The following is a 23,251-nucleotide window of genomic DNA, read 5'->3' as shown; positions in this document are numbered from 1 at the left end:
AGAATCAACAATAGCGTAGTAGACAGAGGAGTTACTTTTTGGATATGACAAGAGGAATGTGGGAGTTTGTAGGCATGGTGTGATTATGATTGAGAATGTGAACGAACGAACGACGGATGTAATTTGTAGAAAACAATTTTCTCAAGTGCTGGAAACTGATTCTGAATGACCGACTTGTGCTTCTTGATGAAAAATGGTTTGAAAGTAGGCCTACCATAACCAACAAAAAATTACGAATGTGCCCTGTGTGTGTGTGCGTGCGTGTGTGTGCGTGTGTGTGTGTGCGTGTGTGTGCGTGTGTGTGTGCGTGTGTGCGTGTGTGTGTGTGTGTGTGTGCGTGTGTGTGTGTGCGTGCGTGCGTGTGTGTGCGTGTGTGTGTGTGTGTGTGTGTGTGTGTGTGTGTGTGTGTGTGTGTGTTATGTGTTTTTCTCAGGTGTATAACAGTGCGCTCGAAGAGGTTCCACAGTTCCAGGGCCTAACCGACTTCTGCAGCACCTTCAAACTGCAGCGAGGGAAGAGTGAGGATGAGGAAGATGACCCCTCAGTGGTGGGAGAGTTCAAGGTGAAGAAGACACATTTTGAATGACTGCAGCTGCCATTGTACAACTTCTGTTCCTAGCCCTTTTCTGCCCTCTGGCGGTAATTTCATGAACTGCAGTCAAAATTAGAACGATTTTATTGTTCAGGTCCAGTAAATATACAGGAATTTGTCTTGGAGAGATTGGTTCAGGGACACATCAACCACTCACGTAGTGACATAGGTACATGCTGGCACACACGTGGTACAGACACATCAACCACTCACGTAGTGACATAGGTACATGCTGGCACACACGTGGTACATGCTGGCACACACGTGGTACATGCTGGCACACACGTGGTACATGCTGGCACACACGTGGTACATGCTGGCACACACGTGGTACAGAGAAACACAACGTCACACTAAGTGCAAGTCCACACAGCAGCAGGAAAATGAATAGACTGTGGTCTATTATAGGTCATATATATATTACATCTCTATCTCATATACAGTACTGTGCAAAAGCCTTTTAAAGGTGTATAAATATATATATACACCAAAATGTATGTAAAAAGTGTAGGGTGCCTAAGACTTTTGCACAGTAATGTATATAAATGTAAGTGTAACGGATGGGAGAACTGCCTTCTGTCTTTCAGGAATTCAGTGATCTACTCACAGACTAAGGGGACTTAATGTTCAGATGGAATAGCTAATATTTCATGCTTAGGTTATTCCTCAGTTGGCTTTCCAATTCTGTAACCTGCCTGGTTCATCAGCATTCTCTGCTTTGACCTGAGTTGGGGGATGTGGCCTCCAGCTATGTCCTGTGCTCGTCATCTGGCTTGCTCTGAAATCACTAAGCAAAGAAGAATAGGATTCTATCTGACTGATGGTGTTGACACATGTGACTCTTTGGTTGCATACAGTTCTATCTGACTGATGGTGTTGACACATGTGACTCTTTGGTTGCATACAGGTTCTATCTGACTGATGGTGTTGACACATGTGACTCTTTGGTTGCATACAGGTTCTATCTGACTGATGGTGTTGACACATGTGACTCTTTGGTTGCATACAGTTCTATCTGACTGATGGTGTTGACACATGTGACTCTTTGGTTGCATACAGGTTCTATCTGACTGATGGTGTTGACACATGTGACTCTTTGGTTGCATACAGGTTCTATCTGACTGATGGTGTTGACACATGTGACTCTTTGGTTGCATACAGTTCTATCTGACTGATGGTGTTGACACATGTGACTCTTTGGTTGCATACAGACTGATGGTGTTGACACATGTGACTCTTTGGTTGCATACAGTTCTATCTGACTGATGGTGTTGACACATGTGACTCTTTGGTTGCATACAGGGCTCATTCAGGATTTACCCTCTGTCTGATGACCCCGGGGTTCCACCTCCACCCCGCCAGTTCAGAGAGCTTCCTGAGAGCGGCCCTCAGGAGTGTCTGGTCAGAATCTACGTGGTGCGCTGTATTGACCTGCAGCCTAAGGATAACAACGGCCTGGTGAGTCTTACATTAAAGTCGAGCTGAACCCAAAAATGACTTTTCTTTTCTTTTAGTTCAAATACCTGGGTATGCAGTGCACCTATTTAATAATGTATGTGCCAAAAACAAAATCACAAAAATCTAATTTCTTTAGTTTTTCACACTTTTTCCACATCAAAAGTTCATTTTTCAAGATTTTTTATTCATAACAGTAATCTACAGTTTGCTGACGTCACCTAGTCCTATCAAATTTCTACCCCATTTCAACCAATCATATCACGACATGGCAGCTGTCAATCAAATCTTCATTTCAGGATAATTTTCTCTAACAAATGAAGGAGAAAGTGGCGCCTAGTGCCTGTCATCTGGCAGAATTCCTATCCCATAAACTAACTACTAACTTGGCCAATTGAATGTTGATATACACAATAAAGAAAACGGTAATGTCTGAGAATGCAAATAAATAAAACTGGGTCATTAAAACTCACATTCCAGGAATATTGTATTTAACGCAATAGCGATAATGGCGCGTGCCTGAGAGCCTGGTTGTCAGGGGTCGCCCCTCGGAGATTCCAGGCCGACAGGCTGCACTCTCCGCTCCGGCAGCTGGCTGCCTGCGGCTCGCTGAGCTCCACTCAGCCACTAAACCTCATGTCACCAGGCTCTTCACGAGGAGAGCGCCACAACACGCTGAATCCCACTGGATTTGGGGGTGGAACACGCCAGGATTGACAAAAGCCCAATCCAGTCCCCAGAATTGTCAAATCAAATCATCGACATGCTACTATGACCCGCCTCTCAACCTGTCGTCTCAGACAAGTTATGTTTTCAGTCTGAAACGGACTCCGACCCACGCGCCACTACGGGTTCAGTTCGACTTTAAGCTCAAATCTAACAACAACCAACCAGTTTTAGCAGTAGGCTACGTTCCACGTATCCACGTTCTGATCATAGCCTTCATGCGATGTGTCATGTGACCTGTCACGTGTCATGTGCCCTAGCCTTCATGCGATGTGTCATGTGACCTGCACGCTAAGATGCTTTCGCTATCTTCTTTCCTGTGTTCCCATTTCAGTGTGACCCCTACATTAAGATTTCTTTGGGAAAGAAAACAGTGGACGACAGAGATAACTACAAACCAAACACCCTCAATCCAGAGTTTGGGAGGTGAGACAGTGTGCAGTATGTTCATCAGAGCATTTTGTTTTTAATCATTTATTTATTTTTGTATTCATTTTGTGCGCATGCCTGCGAGTCTTTCTGTGTCTCTCTCAGACAGATTATTGAGTCACTTTTTGGAGTTTGTGTGGGAAAATGAAACGATTGCCTTCCCATTTTGTCCAGGATGTTTGAGCTGTCCTGCTTCTTGCCTCAAGACAAGGACCTGAAGATCGCCGTGTACGACTACGACTTGCTGAGCAGGGACGAAAAAGTGGGCGAGACCATCATCGACTTGGAGAACAGACTCCTCTCTCGCTTCAGCTCCTACTGTGGCCTCCCACAGACTTACTGCGTGTGAGTATCTACTCTGTATCCGAGTGTACTGTGCACTGCCGATGCCAGATCCAGAGACGGGGACGTGGACTTGGGACTTGGACTTGAGTCGCACTGAAGTCACCCACACAGTGACTTGAGACTTGATTTGGACTTGCAAAAAATGACTTGTGAGCATCTCTGGCTCAGCTCTAAATTATGTTGACGTATAACGTAAAGTGGGAACGGTAAAAATGCAAAGTCCAAGATTTCAAAGGTACCGTTTACTTCCAGTTCGGGGACCAATCAGTGGAGAGACCAGCTGAAGCCGTCTCAGATCCTCCAGAACCTGGCCCGGCTGAGGGAAATCCCTCCTCCACACGCGGAGGCAGACGCCACCTCACTCTCCTTCTCAGGGAAGCAATACAGCCTGCAAGACTTCGGTACTGTCATTCTCTAATATGCACCTACTTATGGTGATTTTATTCATTTACCATGTAAGACTTTAAACGATGTGTGCTACAACTGGGTGTTTGTTCTCAATTCACCTGTCCATGTCTCTACTAAACATGTCCAAAAATGCTTTGTTATGTTATAAACCTGTGTTCTATCAATATAATTGAAAGAGATGATCCTTCCATCCTTGTTGTGTTGGATGTGCTGCGCTCTGTGCAGAGGCCAACACTGTGCCCCACCAGCATCTTGGTCCGGCCAGAGAGAGGCTGGCCCTGCATGTGCTCAGAACCCAGGGCTTGGTACCAGAGCATGTGGAGACCAGGACCCTGTGCAGCACCTATCAACCCACTCTGTCCCAGGTTAGGCAACAAAGCAATACACCTGGATGCACTTTGGAGTTGAAGTAGTAGACTTACGAGTCGAGCGTCCTGTACACCTCTGTGCAGTTAAAGGGACAGCTCACCCTAAAATCCAAAATATATATTTTTCCTCTCACCCGCAGTGCTGTTTATCCATCTGTATCGTTTTGTGTTGGTTGCCGGAGTTTTGGAGATATCGGCCGCAGAGTTTCTGCCTTCTCTCCAACACAATGGTACTGGATGGCACTCGGCTTGTGGTGCTCAAAATGCCAAATAAATACATTTGATCAAGTCAAGAGCAATGTCTCTTTACAGAAATCATGACCCGGTTACTCAAGATAATCCACAGACCTTGTTATGAGCAGTTTCATGGAGGAACTATTTCATTTTGACCGAACTACACCCGCTAGCTGGTAGCTAGTTCCTACATGAGACTGCAAAAGAAAATAGTTCCTACATGAAACTGCTCACAACAAAGTATGTGCATTATCTTGAGTAACGGGGTCATGATTTCTGGAAAGAGACAATTGCTGTTGAGTTTTTCAAATGTATTTTTTTGGTGCTGCGGGCACTACAAGCCGAGTGCCATCCAGTTCCATTGTATTCAAGAGAAGGCAGACATATCTGCGGCCAATATCTCCAAAACTCGGGCAACTATCCCAAAACGATATAGATGGATAAATAGCACTGCAGGTGAGGAAAAATATGTATTTTGGATTTAAGGGTGAGCTGTCCCCTTTAACATATGAATGACATGGTGTGGTGCTTTATGCCTTTATCTCAAATATAGGGACGAATTCAAATGTGGGTGGACATTTTCCCCAAGAGCCTGGGCTTGCCTGGCCCTCCATGTGAAATCACTCCACGCGAAGCCAAGAGGTAAAGAAACCAACGACAAAAGAACGAAGAAGAGATTTGAACATAATGCATTTGAAGGTAACAGTGTGTGTGACACAGGTACTGCTTGCGGGCCATCGTCTGGAACACGACCGATGTGATTCTGGATGAAACCAGCATCACTGGAGAAAACATGAGTGACATCTATGTCAAAGGGTACGTGACTTTGCCTGTCATTTACCAACTAGACCAGAGTCAACACAAGCACTCTCCTGTTTGATGTGTCCTCCATCCATCAGACTGCTGATATTAACAATACTTAAAGGACAAGTTCACCCAAATACTTTAAATTCAATCGTTATCTACTCACCCCCATCATGCCGCTGGAAGGTCGGGCGACGTTTCTTAGTCCACAAAACATTCATGTTCCCAAACTTTTTAGAGCAAGTACCTTTATGTACCAGATTTCCCAGGATAACACACACACACACACACGCCTGCCAACATTGGGCTGTGAAAGAGAGGACCCCTATGAACATGTTTTTTTCTCTGTAGCCTAAATTTGGAGCCTAACTTCTCTCTGGCTTTAAAACTGAGCCCCGCTAACAGCCTCTGAAAGTAGATTTTCAAAATCGTGATATTTCCCAAATATCGCAATATTTCCCCCGAGTTCATGTGTATTACGTAAAAACTGTTGACGACTTACCAAATTAATTTCCTGCTAAGATGTTGGCCTACTTTTACTGAAGTGTGGCCTTCAGGTACTTCATCCAGCGCTGGCTAAAAGAGGGACATGTCTGTGATTGGTCCAAGAGCAGGAAGAATAGACTCTGAGCACTTTGCTCTGGAAGACGCATGTAGTGCAGGAGAGTGAGGGGGATTTTGAATAGGCTAAAAGGTGTATTCAAAATGTCCGGCCATTAGACGTTCCATCTCTGCTCTTTGGGCGATGATGATGCTAAAAGCTGAAGCGGGGCTCCAGCCTCATTACAGGGGGAGTGATGAAGAAGAAATGGAGGAGAGTTTGACATTTGGAAGTAGTCGTACAGAGGTTGTTGTACCACACAGGCACCTGTGTGCATGTGCCATGTGCATTAAAAAGACATCATATACACCCTGTTTTTAGCTTGAAAGTTAGTCACCATTCGCTATTGTTTAGAATGCTATAATGCAGCTTCCCTGGAAAACTTGACCCGACCTCCCACCGGCATGGGGGTGAGTAGATAATGACTGAATTTTAATTTTTGGGTGAACTGTTGATTTAATAACGCATGCTATAGACCTTATTCGATTGACGTCACTCACGTACGGGCATGCCCACTGCCGCCATGTTGTTGACATAGCGCAGCCGCTTTAAGTGACAGCCTATGTAAGAGCAGAGTTTATAGGAAGCTAGCCACCGTTAGCGTTACCTGTATCGTTCCAATTGTGTTCGGATGGTGACCTGCGTTACACACGGCTGTAGTAATGACGGCAATAAAGTCCCCGTGGTTTGTTTCTATCTCTACCGTCCACAGACGTGAAGGGAGCGAGACTGAGGATACGTCAGCAGCACAGGAGATGTGTGGATAGTTAGAGGAGAGACAGGTGAAACTTTCTGACAGCTCCTCACAGCAAAGTCTGTTCACCTCGTTTTTTCTTTTGTTTATTTATTACAGGCATTAACGGCAGCATACAAACAACAACTCTGGGGTTTTTATTGCTGTCATCACTATCGCTATTTTGTAATGGAACAGAAACGACAATAAGGCCGTTACTATAGTTGTCAGCTGCAGGACGGTATGTCAACAATATGGCGCTGTCCGGGGTTAGCGAATAAGGTCTATACTCATTTGACATACAGTATGTTCACCCTCTCCACTCATTCACATGTACCGTAAATTCCGGACTATAAGCCGCACCTTTTTTCCCGTTTTTTGGCCTTTTTTGGCCCCTGTGGCTTATATAACGGTGCGGCTTATCTATGGATTTTTTCAAAAAAAAAAAAAAAAAAAACTCTCTTTTTTAGCACTCTTTCTAACTATAAATCCTATATAACTATAATAAGTTTTAATTTCCTCTCTTGCCCTCTTTTCACCACACTGTATGACACTGTATGACACTGTGTGCACTGTAAAAAACAACACAGGTGGTGTTGTGTTATGTTGTTTTGTTGAAATGTTAATAAATGGGAGCTTCCTCAAACAGCCATCTCTTTCCCGACAATCCCCTCTGTGCATGAACCCTTACATATGGTAATTAAACATTAAAACCCCCCCAAAAAAAAAAAAAATACCATTAAAACACCCGCGGCTTATAGTCCGGTGCGGCTTATATAAGAAAAAAATAGTCAACTTTGCAGGTGCGGCTTATACACCGGTGCGGCTTATAGTCCGGAATTTACGGTAGCTAGACTGAATAAAAGATGCCTGCATCATGTTTCCCAGATGGATGCCAGGCATGGAGGAGGACAAGCAGAAGACTGACGTCCACTACAGATCCCTGGATGGAGACGGAAATTTCAACTGGAGGTTCATCTTTGGGTTCGACTACCTCCCTACGGAACAACTGTGTCTCGTCTCCAGGAAAGTGAGTGTGATCGTGGACACAGCCGCCAACTGCTTCTTCTTCAACACTGAAGCCTTTTTGTGGTAATGGTGAAGCGATGGACACGAGAGGCTCTAAAAGGAAGTTTCTATCTTTTCACAGGCACACTTTTGGAATCTGGACAAAACTGAATTCAGGATCCCCCCTAAATTGAACATCCAGATTTGGGACAATGACAAATTCTCCCTGGATGACTATTTAGGTGAGACGGCACTGCTCGCACCCCAGTTTATTGCACGACCATACCAAAGGAAATCCTTGAAAGAAGACATTTATTAACGAGCATTGTATCTGATTTGGGCAGGGGCGAAATGCTTGATATCAACATCATGGTAACCGCAAGGATTATTTTCAATATCGATGATATATAGCACGATATAGCTCACACATGCAAAATCACCTATTAAATAATCAAATGTTCACCCCGCTGAAGTGAATGTAAAAAAAAAGTATCTACAAAAATGATACCTCATTTTGTCAGTTTTTAAATTAAATTTGCTTGTTATCGTCATTTTAGGCAACATATCGTGTGTCACGATATCCAAAAATCATCATATTATTCCACTGAAAGATGCCAAACGATGACATTGAATTATCGCCCCCAGCCCTAATCTACAGTACAGCTGAAATACAAAGGTTTATTATTATGTCTATTCATATCTCTGACACAGGTGCGGTGGAGCTGGACCTTCTCAATCTGATTCCGCCTGCTAAGAGCCCAGAAAAGTGCAGCCTGAAGATGCTACCAGGAGAGGACAAATCAACAAGCAACAAAAAGCCGCTGGCCACCTCCCTCTTCTCTCAGAAGTCCGTACGAGGCTGGTGGCCATGCATGATCGAGCAGGACGGGAAACGTGTGCTCGGGGTACGTTGGAGTCCACAACACGTGTGGCCTCTGCTAAGGTTATTTTCTACTTGTCTGTTTGTGATGGTGTTTGGATACTTCACAGGGAAAAGTGGAGATGACCCTGGAAATCGTGGAGGAGAAGGAGCTGGAGGAGAGACCTGCTGGGAAAGGCAGAGATGAGCCCAACATGAATCCCAAACTGGACTCACCCAAGTAAGAAATGAGGCTCCTTTAAAAAGTCAAAACACATTCAAAATTAGAATTATGTAGACCTATTGTTTCTCAATTTGCACAAGTAAGCGTGAACTTTTTTGTTTCCACTCAACAGTCGCCCTGACACGTCATTCTTCTGGTTTACCAACCCTTGCAAGACGATGAAATTCATTGTTTGGCGCAGATTCAAATGGATTTTCATTGGTGCGATCATCCTTCTGCTGGTGATCTTGTTCCTGGGGATCCTGCTCTACTCTCTTCCTGTACGATTACTCATTCAACTTGATGCATTTTGACCATTTCTTTGTAGAGTCAATCCGTTTTATTTACATTATTTTTTGTAGTCTGAGGAGGTCTAATGTCCATTCACTGCCCTTCTGTGAGTGATGCTTTCAAAAATAGTGGTTATGTCATTCAGTAACTTTTAAATGTGTACTGTCTTGTTTCCCCAGAATTACATCTCAATGAAGATTGTGAAGCCGTTCTCATAAGGAGAACTGCAGAGATGCTGTAGGAGCAACACACAAGTCCTCTTCACTACATAGTCTCACTGGAAATATGCAATATTATTCTGCTGACTTTGCCCAGACTGACTCAATGCTGGAGTTTCCCCTCACACAATAATTGTTCTGTTTTTATTTGTTACACTCTCTGTATCACTTGCTAACCTGGTATTCAGGGCCCATATGAATCATAGTTGTCAGCACCTATGGATTCATTGAGGCTGGATACCAGGCTAATCACTTGCACTATTTGTATTGTATAACTTGTAGCCAATACTTTTCCAAGATTGTCAAGAATAATTTTAATAAACTTTGTAACAATCGTATTGATCCTTTTTTTGTATTTTGCGCATGGAAGACTAATAATAATAATAATTATTATCATAATTATTATTATTATAGCAGCAGCTCTTATCTCTGCTCAAAATAGACTGGATGGGATTTTCACTTGACTGCATTAATGATGTAAGCAGTTATTACTAAGGAGATATTTTTTTGTCATTATCAAGAGGAACAAGGCCACAAAGCTCCCGTTGTCTGGTCTGGATGGATGAAGAGGTTTGCCTTCATACAGGGTATATACACAGGAATCCTGAAGTTCAGAATTCTAAACCAAGTTAAGAGTGTTTTGAGCCTGCCAGATGCAGGGGGAACTTGGCATTGCCTTATCTGACATTATATGGGGTAGGAGCAGTGTTGGGGGTAACTCATTACAAAAGTAACATATTACATGTAATATATTACTTTTAGCAGTAACTCAGTAATATAACTTATTACTTATAGGATTTCCGTAATATTATACCAGTTACTTTGTCAAGTAACTCAAGTTACAAATTGAGTTACATTTTAACCTACAGCTGGTGCTGTAGCACCCTCTTGTGACCAACTGAACAAGCTCAAGCTGGAACCAAGTTTCACCAAATGCAGTGTGTGGAAAAACATCTCGGAGCAATATGAAGTAAACAAAATGCAAGGTTGTAATTTTCAGTTCCATTTAGCACCAGACAGCTAGTGGTTTGAGAAACTCAAAGTGACCACAATATGTCATAAGCCATCTGGATTGCTCTCCTATGTCCTATCCAGCATTACTGTAGAGAGAAGTGGCTTGTTGAATAAATGTTTATTCTTAACTGCCCATGATATGAAGGCTAAGGACTGTACATAACGTACAAATGGTGGAAACAGGCTGATTAGAAAATAAAATAAATTAACATAAATGTGACCAGACATTGGTGGGCATCACATTACTTTTTTTGATCCCGTTTGAATTGTGCCACAGGGTACACATGTTAAATTTGGTCAATTTAAAAGATAATGATGCCATCATTCAGTCTTACTCTTAACCATCAATATTTGTTCCTTTTCTCACTCACCTCCACATCACCACCATATAATGCCATGATATCATTTACTTATTTGCACCTGATTAAAAAAAACAATTTAATTTGACAAATGAGACACAAAATTGCTGAACTTATTGATGAACATGTAGTTACCTCTGTCTCTGTTTGCTTACTCTGTCTGCAATGCACTTATAAATCAAAAACTAACCTAAAAAAAGTGGAACACAGTTTATGAACCAATGTATTCTAGTAGAACATGCCTGCTCAAGAGGAGGCCTTGGTGGTGAAGTGCAGCCATGTCATTCGCAAGTTAGGAGCATGTCTGGATTTTTTTGTTTATTATTATGTAACATTTTCTTGTTTGGGAAGGAGCGTTTGGACTGTTTGAGGTGCTCTTAGTTTGGATAGAGGGATTCGCCTATGGGCGTGCTGTGTACTTAGGGGGCGTGCTCTGTACTGGCCCCGGCTGGAGCTGGAAGAGCCTAGTGACGCGAGGTTACAGGAAACTCTTTTTCGACCCGGTTGCTAGGATACAACACTTTTGGTCCCGCCTCTTCGCCCAAAGAGCGCTCTTTGATTGGTCTCAACTTTCTTTGCCGTCAAGGAGGTCCTGCAGTCGCAAGTAAACAATACCGAACGATGATATTTTGGAGTGATCTCTTGTCTGACTCCGAAGATAAATCAGTGTAACGTTATCTAAAAATAGAATACAATGTAATAAATCTAACTTTGACGTCTAACACAAAGAGGGACATGCTTGTAAGTTGTATCGATCTCTTTCATGGAGACAGAACGCCTAGCTTAATCAGCTTGTGCTATCTGTGTGCATCGAAGCTAGCAAACTCACGTTAGCCAAGTTGAGATTTTCAGCCAGCCACAGCTAGCTAAACCTTTCTCGGCGACAAATCTTACGTATTTTCCCTGTTCCTTATGTTCGTATCAAGTTAATTAGTTTGTAAACAACGCGCTGGGACCAAATAGGTGTCACTGAGGCCCGACTAATTAGCTATATGTTCTAGCGTTAAGTAGCATTAGTAGTAAGCTAATGTTAGCTGATAGCGTTGGAGCCTAGCTGCTTGTCCCCCTTAAACAGTTCATTTGCTTGATGATTTGCATGCTGAAAGAGTGCTTATTTGTCAAAAATGACTGCCAGACACTGAAACCGAGACGTTCGGCTCGAAGCTAAAATTAGAGGCTAATATCACTTTATCTGACAGCTCTATGGCCACGACTGTCCCCTGGCTGCTGCCCCACCCCACCTCCGGGCATGTGAGAGTGCAGAAAGTAAACACGTCCTACAGTAGCTGTCTAGATCAAGGGACGTTTGTTGTACTTCGCTTTGTTTAAAGTCGTTTTCTCAGTGGAAAGGTGTAACATAATGTAAATGGGCTTCCGTTGAATTGTCACAACTCGTGCAGTTCAGGCTCAGTAAACTACTTTTTTTTTTAGAAGAGGATTTTATGACATGACTTTTCTCCTTAACCAGCGTTTGTTGACTCGTCTGCTCTGAGTCTGACCTGTTCAACATGGATGAAGCCATGGAATCTCAAAGAAGGTATAAGCATCTGATGAGCATTGGGATTGCTGGAAACGTGTGCGCATGTGTGGCAGCTGTGAATGATTTGTCCAGAACTATAGGCAGATGCTTGAGTTGAGTCACTTTTAATCTAATGAGCACACATAAGATACAGTGTGTAATATTTAACCTGTGAAAGAGAGAATCATAATAGAGTCAACCTGCTTATGAGAGCTTCTCGTAATTTGTTGTCTTGCTGTTTTGTGGCAGTGTGACTGCTGAAGTCAAGCCGGAAGCTGCCAAGAATGATATTCCAAAAACGGACGTCACCGATGGAAAAGATGACCTCTTTTATGGACTCCCAAAGCATGACATGAAAAATGATTGTGTGATAATGGAGAACACACAAGATGAACCAGCATCGCAGAACTCCATGGACTGTGGGACTGCACGTCGTGGACTGGAAGATCCTGGTGTTGCGGGCAGCGGAAACATCGCAGCTCAGATGCACTGTTCCAATGGGCAGAAATCGAAGAGGCCCAAGTCGCCTGATCCTCCCCACCCTGTCAAAACGACCTGTGTAGCCGCCGCACACTCTTCAAATCTCAAACTCACCCTCTGTCTCGGTAGTAGTAGTAGTAGTCCCCAAAATGCTGTGAGCCCCCCCTGTGATGCGGAGATGCTCAGTCCCGACAGCCCCGTCTGTAAACCCCCCCTCGTCACCATCTCTGCAGAAAAGGACCGCGATGACAATGTGTTTGTGGTGGAACCTCCTCCGCCGTTTCTCACACCCTCTGATTCTGGAAGTTTGGCCAAAGAAGACAGAGTTCAGCCAGGAGCAGAGGATGTGGAGAAAGCAGAGTGCAGTGGATCATCGGTTACTAATCAGGGCTTCGCTGAAAGCCAGACAGGACCCACTGTAGTAAGGTACTAGTGAAGCTAACGGATATCATTCCCCCTCAACATATTCACTTACCACTTATTTATGATTGTTGAATCATCTTCGTCATTGTTACACTGAGCTCTTCTGCTGTTGTCCCACGCAGTGTCCCCTTCTCGTTTGATGACATGGACAGAAGATGGTTGGGGACACCTATTGATGCGCTGAGGAGAATGCCCCAGTGTGCCCCTCCCCTCTGTCACCTGAAGGCAGAGCCTAACCACACTGTCACAATCAGGGTGAGTCCAGGAGCCTGTTATTGTGTTTGCATTCTTTGTTATGGGCCTTTTCCATTGTCACGTTGTCCGCACCAAGCCATGCCATTCCGCGCTGATTTCGGTTTCCATTACAACTTTGTATGCGCCAAGCCGTGCCACGCCGCACTCGAGATGGACCTACTCTGGAGTAGGGCCAAAAGTGCGCTCGACCCCCGTCCAAGTGGGCTGTGGTGACGTTTCGCCAAACCCGTGACGACGCACCCTTCTCCCCCTCAGACCCCCTTCTCACCAAACACGAGCATAGGCGATAAACTCGCATGTACTCGCACTCGCCCTGTCAAGCCCTGCCCCGCTGCTGCAGCTTGGTTGGCTGCCTTGCTGTATTTCCGTCTTCAAATTGGTCTATTTCGGTTTTGGCCCCTCCTCTCATCTTGTCGCCTGCGATGTCCTGACGCCAGGTATCCCAGCATGCTTTGCAAGCTGGTGAGCGACAAGATGGCAGCGAGGGAAGGAGGGGCATTTAGAAATCGACCAATTGAAGACGGAAATACAGCAAGGCAGCAAACCACGCTGTAGCAGCGGGGCAGGGCTGACTGGGCGAGTGCGAGTTTATCGCGAGCGGTGTGTAGGAGCCGTCACACAGCTGTGTTGCGAGCGAGTGGAGGTTGCGATGCGAAACTCTCATGTCTCTGCTGGACAGAGCAGATAGAAAGGTATTTTTAAAAGCCTCTCTTGTGTTTTCAGCTCTCAGTGCGTTTGTAGCTTCGAACTAAATCTCGGTGGTTTGAAGTCGTTTCTCTCCTGTGTTTCGCCTGTTTGTACTTTCAGATATTTCAGATTTGTCGCTTTCAGCCGTATTGGAGCCGTGTCATGTTGCTGACTGAGCTGATGAAAACATTTCCTGCTGCTGCTGTTCAACAATAAAACAAAAACACTAGTCTGACTCACTGGAAGCAGGCTGCGTTGCCATTGGCTGTGACCATTTCAGTCTGAGCTCCCGGTGTGTCCGCGCTCAAATGACTCCGCCGCTGTGAAACAACAACAACGCTTGCTAGCAAGCTAGCAACCTACAAGCTAGCAACCTACAAGCTAGCAACCTACAAGCTGAAAATCAGAATCAGAATCACTTTTATTGCCACAGTATGCAAGTTACATACGAGGAATTTGTCTTAGTGTCTGTAGGCAGCGTAGCGGTCACATCAATATACAGAGATAAGAAGTAGGAAGATAACTAAAGACAATCACAAAGTTGCAAGTGCATCAAATCGAGTAAATATATACAATATGTACATGAATGGTGAAGTGTTCTGTGGATGATAAATATGAATTTACGTTGACTTTACATGAGATTGGCAAGTTGGCCGGCTTGGTACTTTCGGTGGATGGCTGTAACGATAACGGAGCATTCCATCCCCCCCCCCCCCCCCCCCCCTCGTTATACCAGAGTGAGAGTAAGAGGAGCCAGACTCTCTCCTGCACTGGTACAGCTCGAAACAGAGGTAGTCTGGCAAGCGAGACTAGTTTTCCACTGACAAACTAATAGAAGGCCTTTTATTGTGAAGGACTAATAGGAAATGCAATGTTTATCCACCATTTTAGCCGTGACCTTTGACCGTCAGTGACTAGTCACAGCCGTATTGATGCTGCTCTTGCTTTGCGACTGGAGACAAGCACGTCACTAGGTTAAAGACACCTTCAAGCCGGAAGCCTTGTTGTCATGGAAACACAAATCCCCGACACGCTGAGCGGCCGTGCCAGGCCATGCCAGGCCATACCAGGCCGTGCCAGGTCGTGCCAGGCCACGCCAGGCCGTGCCAGGCCATACCAGGTCGTGCCAGGCCACACCAGGCCATACCAGGCCGTGCCAGGTCGTGCCAGGCCATGCCAGGCCATACCAGGCCATGCCAGGCCATACCAGGCCGTGCCAGGCCATGCCAGGCCATACCAGGCCACGCCAGGCCATGCCAGGCCATACCAGGCCACGCCAGGCCATGCCAGGCCATACCAGGCCGTGCCAGGCCGTGCCAGGCCATGCGAGGCCAGCTTTTTGTATGGAACATCTCATTATTATGTGTTATGCTGTGAAAGCTGCTGTCAGAAGAAGAAAGCATGCAGATGTGAGTGACTTGTGTGGTGGAACTGTAATGTGCTTCGTAAAGGAGAAAAGGGAAAGGGAGAAGTTAGTGGGAGAGAAGAAGGTTTGTGTTGGTTGACGTCTCCGGCTCTGTTTAGATACAAGCAGAGAATGAGCAAAAGGCGAAACCGAGCTGGGCAGAGTGAAGGCATCCTCCATCCCCTCAGGTCCTCTTGTCAGTAAAGCTCCTATCAGACTGTCCTCCACTGCCAGTCCCACAGGCACTACTGTCAGTGCTGCTACGCGGCTACCACTTGGTCTAATATAATAACTTTTATTTATATAGCACCTTTTAAAAACAAGTTACAAAGTGCTTTACAGTAAAAAACACATAAAATAAAATAAAATTTGTGATTTAAAAAAACTCCACCCCCGAAAATCCCATTGCTGCACCATGCTCTTTAAAGACCCTGGAAACCGAAATCCCAAAAAACCTTCTAACTATGTCATTTAGGGTCTTATGTGAGTAATTATAAGCCTAAAAAAGTTTGAGACATTGGTCTGCTTTAAAAGCACAGAGCGAGCGATCATGCTTACTAGGGGTGGGGGAAAAAATCGATTCACCTAAGTATCGCGATTTTTAATGTCACGATTTTTTGGATCAATCTTTTATTCCAGAATCGATAATCGCAAAAAAAAAAAAAAAAAAGAATTTTGTGTGCTTGCAGTCAGGCCACTCACTGAACAGCAGGCCAGGCGCCGCCTACTGGTTTACTAGTGGTTTTATTACTTTATTAGTTAGTCTGAAGTAATAATTACACTTCAGGGTTAAAGTGGGTGCATCTCATTGTAAAATTGGACTTCAAACGGCCCAAATCTGGCTTCAAACGGCCCAAATTTCACGCGCGTTGGCCCATATCGGCCTGGCCTGCTTGGTATCTAATGCCCGGCCTGAATTATGATCCCAGTCCGCCCCTGTTTTTAACTATATCGCCCAGCCCTACTCATGATATATAATATACAGTCTCTAGTGTATGATTCAACTTTTCCCATGTTCTAATCTAGTGTAAAAAAGCAAACAAACTGAAAAAAGAAAAGAAAAAAATAAACAAAAATCGCAATAAATCGTAATATCGAATCGCAATAATCGTAGAATCGCAATACTTAAGAATCGCAATATAAATCGAATCGGCACCCAAGAATCGTGATAGTATCGAATCGGGAGATAAGTGAATCGCCACAGCCCTAATGCTTACTGTTATAGTCGCACCCCCCCCCCCCCCCCCCCCCCCAAAGGCCCATTCTGAGCCAGGATAAACCCTGAAGGCACCATGCCTCTATGTAGGATAAACCCTGAAGGCACCATGCCTCTATGTAGGATAAACCCTGAAGGCACCATGCCTCTATGTAGGATAAACCCTGAAGGCACCATGCCTCTATGTAGGATAAACCCTGAAGGCACCATGCCTCTATGTAGGATAAACCCTGAAGGCACCATGCCTCTATGTAGTTATAGTGACCTCTTCGCTAATTGGGTTCAGGAGAAATATTGCTGTGATATTTTAGCCTAAATGAGTGTGTCATACTTGCTTCCAGTTATTAAGAGCCAGCTATTGCAACATAAATCTTCTTTTATTACCACTAACAGCCGAAGAGGGAGCAGTCATCTAAATCAGTGTGTCTCTCTACCTTTTTGAGCCGCCACCGCCAAAAAACTTTAGGCTGGGGTTCATGACCCCAACCCCCCCCCCCCCCCGCAAACCAAATGCAAACACATTTTACTCACTCGAATGTGTTTATACAGGTTATAGTGTATAGGGATGCACCGATATGAAAAGTTTGGCCGATACGATAACTGATATTAACATTGCTGTTATGGCCGATTACTGATATTTACCGATATATTGATATGATCTTATTAAAAACAAGTTTCTATGATAGTTACATTTTGTACATACTAAAAACACATGTAAACAGTGTGAATTTGAAAAAGTCAAGGTATTTCTTTATTTCCAAACATTTGGAAAAGCCCATCAATCATAGATTTACTGCATTGTTTCCTCTCAATATGGACATTTTGGCTGACACGATAACAGATAGCAACATTGCTGTTATTTTGCTCATCGGACCCATACCGATATATAAAAAAATAGCTAACATCATCGGCCGATACCGATATGATTGCCGAATGCCGATATATCGTGCATCCATAATAGTGTATCCTTTATGTCGTTTATACAGCTATGTACTATATTAGATCATTGGTATGGGAGATTTAATCACTATGGGAGAAAAATCGTTCTCAAAAAGTTTTTTTTTAATAACCATCCTCCGACCTCCCAAAATAGTCTCGCAACCCCTCAGGGGGTCCCCACCCCCAGGTTGAGAATTATCACTATTCTAAATCACCTCTGTTCTACATTCATTCATATTTCTGCCTCATATTTCTTGCCTCATATTTCTGCCTCTTTCCCCCCGTTACAGACAGATCTCCTCAGAGAGGAGGAGGTTCCTGTCCCATACCCCACCAAGTTCAAGGATGCCTGGGATGACGTGTCTGTGAAGATGCCCTGCTCTGAGAAGAATCTGTTTCCTATGGAGAGTGAGGTATCCTAGACATGTGGATAACAAAGTCCTGCTCTATAGCTGTTCAGTGCAGCATTTGAAGGAACACTGACTACGTTTACATGCACACAATATTCCACTATTATTCGGAAAATGACAATATTCTGAATTTGATAAGGGTCATGTAAACAGCATATTTCCGAATTTGCCCTTTTTCTGAATTTAGCATTTTCCGATTAAGACATCTGGGTTATTCCAGTATTATTCGGGTTTTAGGAGGATTCTTTGATCATGTATACAGCACATTCGGAATATGCGTCTCAATCAGGGTTTTTACCGCAGTTTGCGACGCATGTTGCCTGTTTGTGGTCAACTGATGTGTGCTAGAAGCACTAGAAGAGGCGATATAATCATCTCTGGCATGCGAAAAGAAACGCCCACATTTCTGATCGGGAGGAGATGAGAAACATCGATTTAAAGAGATATATTTAAAGAGAGAGTAGTGCCCACGGAAGTCCCAAATACTTGCGAGCCTGCGAGGTAATAACGTAGACTACTAGCCTACTTTGTATGAAAGACTTGGATGTGGAAATATCGCAACGCCAAACTTTCCAGCAGCAAGCTCCTGAAATGGACCAATACGTGATGCTGCACTGTTTATTCTCAACAGAAAAACTCCGCCTACCTGCATCTCTCTCTCTCTCCCCCCCTCCCTCACGTGTCATTCATTTAGTCGGAATATTTTCCGAATATGGTCAAAAACCGGAATATTGTGTGCATGTAAATGTAGTCATTGTTGTCCTGGCAAGTTCTCATTTATGTTGTGTTATTCATCTTGTGTAGGATGGAGGTGGTGTCCAAAGTCGCTGGGAGCTGATCCACACAGCCTTGGAGGGAGAGTTCAAAAGTTGTCTGGATGTGAGGGTAAGATAACTGTGCCAGGTGGACTGGGTTGAGTTTGGCGACATGTCGTGCACATCTGGGGGCCCTAAGCAGGATAGGTTTGGGTGTATAAAAATTTACATTACAATTATTTTAAGCAGAGATACCCATGAATGGGCTCTTTGGATTCACAAGAGTCTCAGCTTTGTTCCCATAGCAAATTCTATAATTCCATGACTGTGTAAGCACCACAGTGTGCACAAATATGCTTTGAGTACATCCTTCCTATTCATCAGAGATAGCAAACAAAAAGTGATTCCATAAACAACCACAGGGTGGCAGTGTTTGCAAGAATCACAGCTGGTAAAGGCATGCGTTAATGGAAGAATGTCTGTAATCTGAGATCCTGTCTAGTTTTGTGCTTGAACGTCTTAAATCTGTCTCATTGTGAGTCAACAACTCTAACTCTCTACTTACAGGATGCAATACTGAGATACAACACTGCCCATGCAAAGAGATGGGACTTCACTGCTCTGAACCTTCTTTGCACAGAGGTAAGCTCCTCTCCTCACATACAGCAGTGAAGTGATTTTGAAAGGCTAGGTCGGGACATGAAAGTGTCATGCGCAGGACGACCAAAAACAACTGGCTACATTATGTTGCCAAAGCCTTCCTTATGCCCACAAATGTAAGGTTGTCAGGGTGAAATATTTGTATTTGTCTGAAAAGACAGCACATCTTGGGTCAGCTGATGAATTTAACAAGTGAATTCCCAGACATCAAAGTTTTATTGTTGTTGAATTATGAGCTATCTGGTGAATGAGGCCACGCTATTTTCAGACTTCAATTGGCAAATAGTAAAAAAAGAAATAAAATTATTTGTCCAACTTTTTTTCTTTTTTCTTTTTCTTTCCCCATTTAATTTAATTTTATAGCTGAAGATGAGATTTGAATCCAAACCTTTGAATGGGAATGGGGAACACTATATATTTTTTAAATTTCCTATATAATATATATGAGTCTTTTTTTTTTAGTGAAGTGGCATAAAAAACCCATCTCCTGATTGAACTGCAGCCTCTTGTGTGCATCACAGTGGTGACAGTTTGTCCCCCTGAGCCTTCCTCTGTAGAGTCTGGCAGTGCTGGTCCACCTCACCACAATCAACTCACTCTTTAGTCATTATATATATTATATATATATATATAGAAATTAATTTGCTATCTAAAATATATATATATATATATATATATATATATATATATATATATATATGAATGAACCTGATGAAGCATCTGCGAATGCGAAACGCGTTGTACCTGTGAGCTGTTGCAAATAAATGCCACGTGAAAAGTTGGTCCAAGTCTGAGGAGTTTTGTGCGGTCCGCTGGATTCTTAGTCTAGTGTTTGTTTATTTCTTATTCAATATATATATATATATATAGTTAGCATTAACTTAGTTCCTCATTAGGGCAAATGAGTAAAGAGCATGTGTCTGTGTATAATTATATTTTTTCATATTTTGTAGCGAGCATTTGAACAGTGTGAGTGCTCTCCTTGCAGTTACCTGTGTGAGTCTCACAGGAACACACATGCATCATGCGGTTAGGACAGATGGGCACAGAGCATGGCGGCAGCAGCTGTTGCAGATGAACCAGGGGAATGAACCAGTCTTTCTTTCTGTCTCTGCCCTGCTTTCTCTCCAACACTCGCGCTCTGTTTTCACCGTTAAAGAAGACAGTAGTTGGAGAAATTTCTGATTCATTTCCCATGAGGGTGACGCATGTGAGGTGTCCCGTTACTGATTAAAAGCAGTTTTACAAGTGACATTCATTAGTTGTTATCGTTATTATTTTTCTTTTCCCCAGTTTACAGCATCAGTCTTTCTCTGATGATATCTAGTAGAAACAGGGCTTGTACAGCAGTTAATACCGAAACCTTGTACTGTAGGTGCTATCCCTGGAGGAGATTCATATATATATATATATATATATATACATACATACTAGGTTTCTACTTGAAATTAATTTGCTATCTAATATATATATATATATATATATATATATATATATATATATATATATATATTTTAGATAGCAAATTAATTTCAAGTAGAAACCTAGTTTGATGATTTGCATATGGTTTGTTATAAAATCCAGTCAGGAGAAGTTCATGGCCAGGTTAGGGCCATTAAGAACAAGATGGTTCTTCTAATGGAGGTCTTACAGGTCAGTGGAAGAGTTTGATACTGATTACGGTCCACTCAGATAGATCAGGTCTTCATCCCTTCTCTGTACCATAGATATTATATTACTATAGATGGGTCACCGCAGGCTCCGCCAATTCTAGCAAATGGTAGCAGCAAAGCCGTTTTCACACATGCGTACAGGAACATTGCCTGTAAATCAATATCGGCCATTTCCCGGAATTTCCCTTCACACCTGAGCGCTCACATGTGTGAATATAGCCGTCAAATAGCCTGTATTTTGGGGGGTGGGGCGGCACTGCGGAGCGGGTGGGGAGTGACGTGTGCACTTGGATGGGGAATCGTCCTTATTTTTGGGGTCGGCAAAACTCCGATGGTGAAATAAGTTTGCTTGTCACACAATAAATCACACTCGTTTGACTTAAGAGGGCATGTATGTTGTATCCTTCACATTCGCTAACCAGTCTTTGAAGTGAAATCTTTGAAGACGTTGGGATCCCTGTCTGAGAGAAATAGCCTGGCTGGTTCGATGTTTATCCGTTCACCTGCGTCGCGTTGAAGCACTTTTTACAGACTGGCTTCGTTTGATGTGTCCAGGGGGCTTGCCTTCGCTGTCGGCAACGTAAGCAAAATACTTCCACATTTCGCTTTCTCTACATACAAGCATTGGGCGGCTTGCAATTTTCGCTGCGTCTGTCCTGTGTCGGGCTGCTGCGAAGTGCGGAGGACTGAAGGACTGGCCTCTCTCGAGCAGAGAGGGGAGGGGGGAAATCGGCACGCCCACACATGAAGCAGACATACCGCTCTTATGACAACCTCCGAACTGGTGAAATGTCCGCGATGACGGGGTCGCGCTTATACCGGAAAACAACTTTCACACATGAAGGCATTACACCGCTTTCTGGTCATTTCCCGGTATAAAGCGCATGTGTGAAAACGGCTCAAGTCTCCTAAATTGTCACGTGACTCCAATAGACTCGGACGTGTCTAAAGTCTCCTAAGCGGCCGTGTCCGTGGAAAACCACGGGAAAAAAACCCACGTGACAAAATGACAGGAAGTGAGTTGAAGTTGGGCTGTCCCATCGTCTTTGTCCGTACTAATTGCATGGCTAAATTCCCACTCTTGTCCCAGGCTGATCTTTATTTATCCTCCCCTGAAATACTTTCTCGGGAGTACGGCAGGCAGAGAGCTCGCTCGCTCGATCGATAGCTGCCTGAGCCATTTCACAGCTCAATCCAATTTAATTAAAAGCGGCCATTAAATCTAGGATCTGGGATGCTAAGTGAGGCCAGCGAGAAAGTACAGCCCCTTCCAGCAGAGCGTAGTCTGTTCTGTTGCGTCAGCGCCTCCAACTGTCCGCTCGGTGCGCTCACGGTCATGAGCGATGTATCCCCTCCGCTCGAGTCATTTCTTCCCCGCTCAGGCATTTAGCAAGGGGAGGGCTGACGCTGACAGGAGGAGGACAGGTCAACGTTTGAATACCAAACACACCGTGGAACTTTTACAGTATGTGTGCAGTCAGTGGCAAAACAGTCATGGTGCTTTTTTGGCTAAATCGTCATCGACTTTGCATTTCTGACCAGAAGAGGAATATGTGGCAAAAGTAGAGGTTGCCAGCGGCTACTGATAATGACTGTTATCAAGTTCAGCATGTTGGCAGAATGAGTTGCTTTCATTCAATTCATAATTAGTTGTAAGGAAAATGTCAAGACTAAGAATCAAGCTATGTTGACGGGTCACCACAAACATAATGTTGTTAATGTGCATATGTATGTATGTATATGTATGTATGTATATGTATGTATGTATGTATATGTATGTATGTATGTATGTATATGTATGTATGTATGTATGTATGTATGTATGTATGTATGTATGTATGTATGTATGTATATATATATAGCATTCAGAGCATCGTGACAGAACCTGAGCATGAGTGATTTCTGTGTTTGAAGTGAACAGGTGCCATTCCGCTCCAGATGTGAACAGTCCAAAGTCATATTTCCTTCCCTCAGATTCAATCTCAGACTGACGTTCTCACAGTGTGGGTCTAGGGAGATGAGAGGCCATTCCAATGCTTTCATTGTCATACCTTCAAAAAAAAAAATCATATAAAATCTGCTGCCTTCACGATGGCATTTTCCTTTAGTAGGTTTAGCAAAAATATTCTATTCATCCAATTCTGCAGTATTTTGCGGTGAGC

General features: G+C 43.7%; 2 protein-coding genes across 2 annotated transcripts in view; both read left to right on the top strand.

Moving 5' to 3' along the window:
• The window catches only part of myofl (myoferlin like), a gene marked incomplete at its 5' end in the record, with an annotated part of 39,463 nt that extends 29,834 nt beyond the window's left edge, over window positions 1–9,629 (top strand). The window contains 14 exons of the mRNA XM_083658228.1: window positions 434–562; window positions 1,895–2,050; window positions 3,108–3,199; window positions 3,377–3,547; window positions 3,800–3,948; window positions 4,181–4,320; window positions 5,111–5,199; window positions 5,278–5,373; window positions 7,584–7,725; window positions 7,846–7,945; window positions 8,415–8,608; window positions 8,694–8,803; window positions 8,919–9,066; window positions 9,256–9,629. Of these exons, the coding sequence (XP_083514354.1) occupies window positions 434–562; window positions 1,895–2,050; window positions 3,108–3,199; window positions 3,377–3,547; window positions 3,800–3,948; window positions 4,181–4,320; window positions 5,111–5,199; window positions 5,278–5,373; window positions 7,584–7,725; window positions 7,846–7,945; window positions 8,415–8,608; window positions 8,694–8,803; window positions 8,919–9,066; window positions 9,256–9,294 (1,755 nt within the window). The 3' untranslated portion in view covers window positions 9,295–9,629. The remainder of the gene's footprint in view (window positions 1–433; window positions 563–1,894; window positions 2,051–3,107; window positions 3,200–3,376; window positions 3,548–3,799; window positions 3,949–4,180; window positions 4,321–5,110; window positions 5,200–5,277; window positions 5,374–7,583; window positions 7,726–7,845; window positions 7,946–8,414; window positions 8,609–8,693; window positions 8,804–8,918; window positions 9,067–9,255) is intronic.
• A 2,443-nt stretch (window positions 9,630–12,072) lies between these two features.
• parga (poly (ADP-ribose) glycohydrolase a) overlaps window positions 12,073–23,251 on the top strand; it is a 60,045-nt gene continuing 48,866 nt past the window's right edge. Inside the window, exons 1-6 of the mRNA XM_083658041.1 lie at window positions 12,073–12,204; window positions 12,436–13,092; window positions 13,212–13,344; window positions 17,882–18,004; window positions 18,806–18,886; window positions 19,324–19,398. Of these exons, the coding sequence (XP_083514167.1) occupies window positions 12,176–12,204; window positions 12,436–13,092; window positions 13,212–13,344; window positions 17,882–18,004; window positions 18,806–18,886; window positions 19,324–19,398 (1,098 nt within the window). The 5' untranslated portion in view covers window positions 12,073–12,175. The remainder of the gene's footprint in view (window positions 12,205–12,435; window positions 13,093–13,211; window positions 13,345–17,881; window positions 18,005–18,805; window positions 18,887–19,323; window positions 19,399–23,251) is intronic.

This window comes from Poromitra crassiceps (genome assembly GCF_964638095.1).
Source record: "Poromitra crassiceps genome assembly, chromosome: 22".
In the NCBI taxonomy this organism is placed as follows: Eukaryota; Metazoa; Chordata; class Actinopteri; order Beryciformes; family Melamphaidae; genus Poromitra; species Poromitra crassiceps.
The sequence above is the reverse complement of the archived record's forward strand: the minus strand, read 5'-3'. Positions and strand labels throughout refer to the sequence as shown.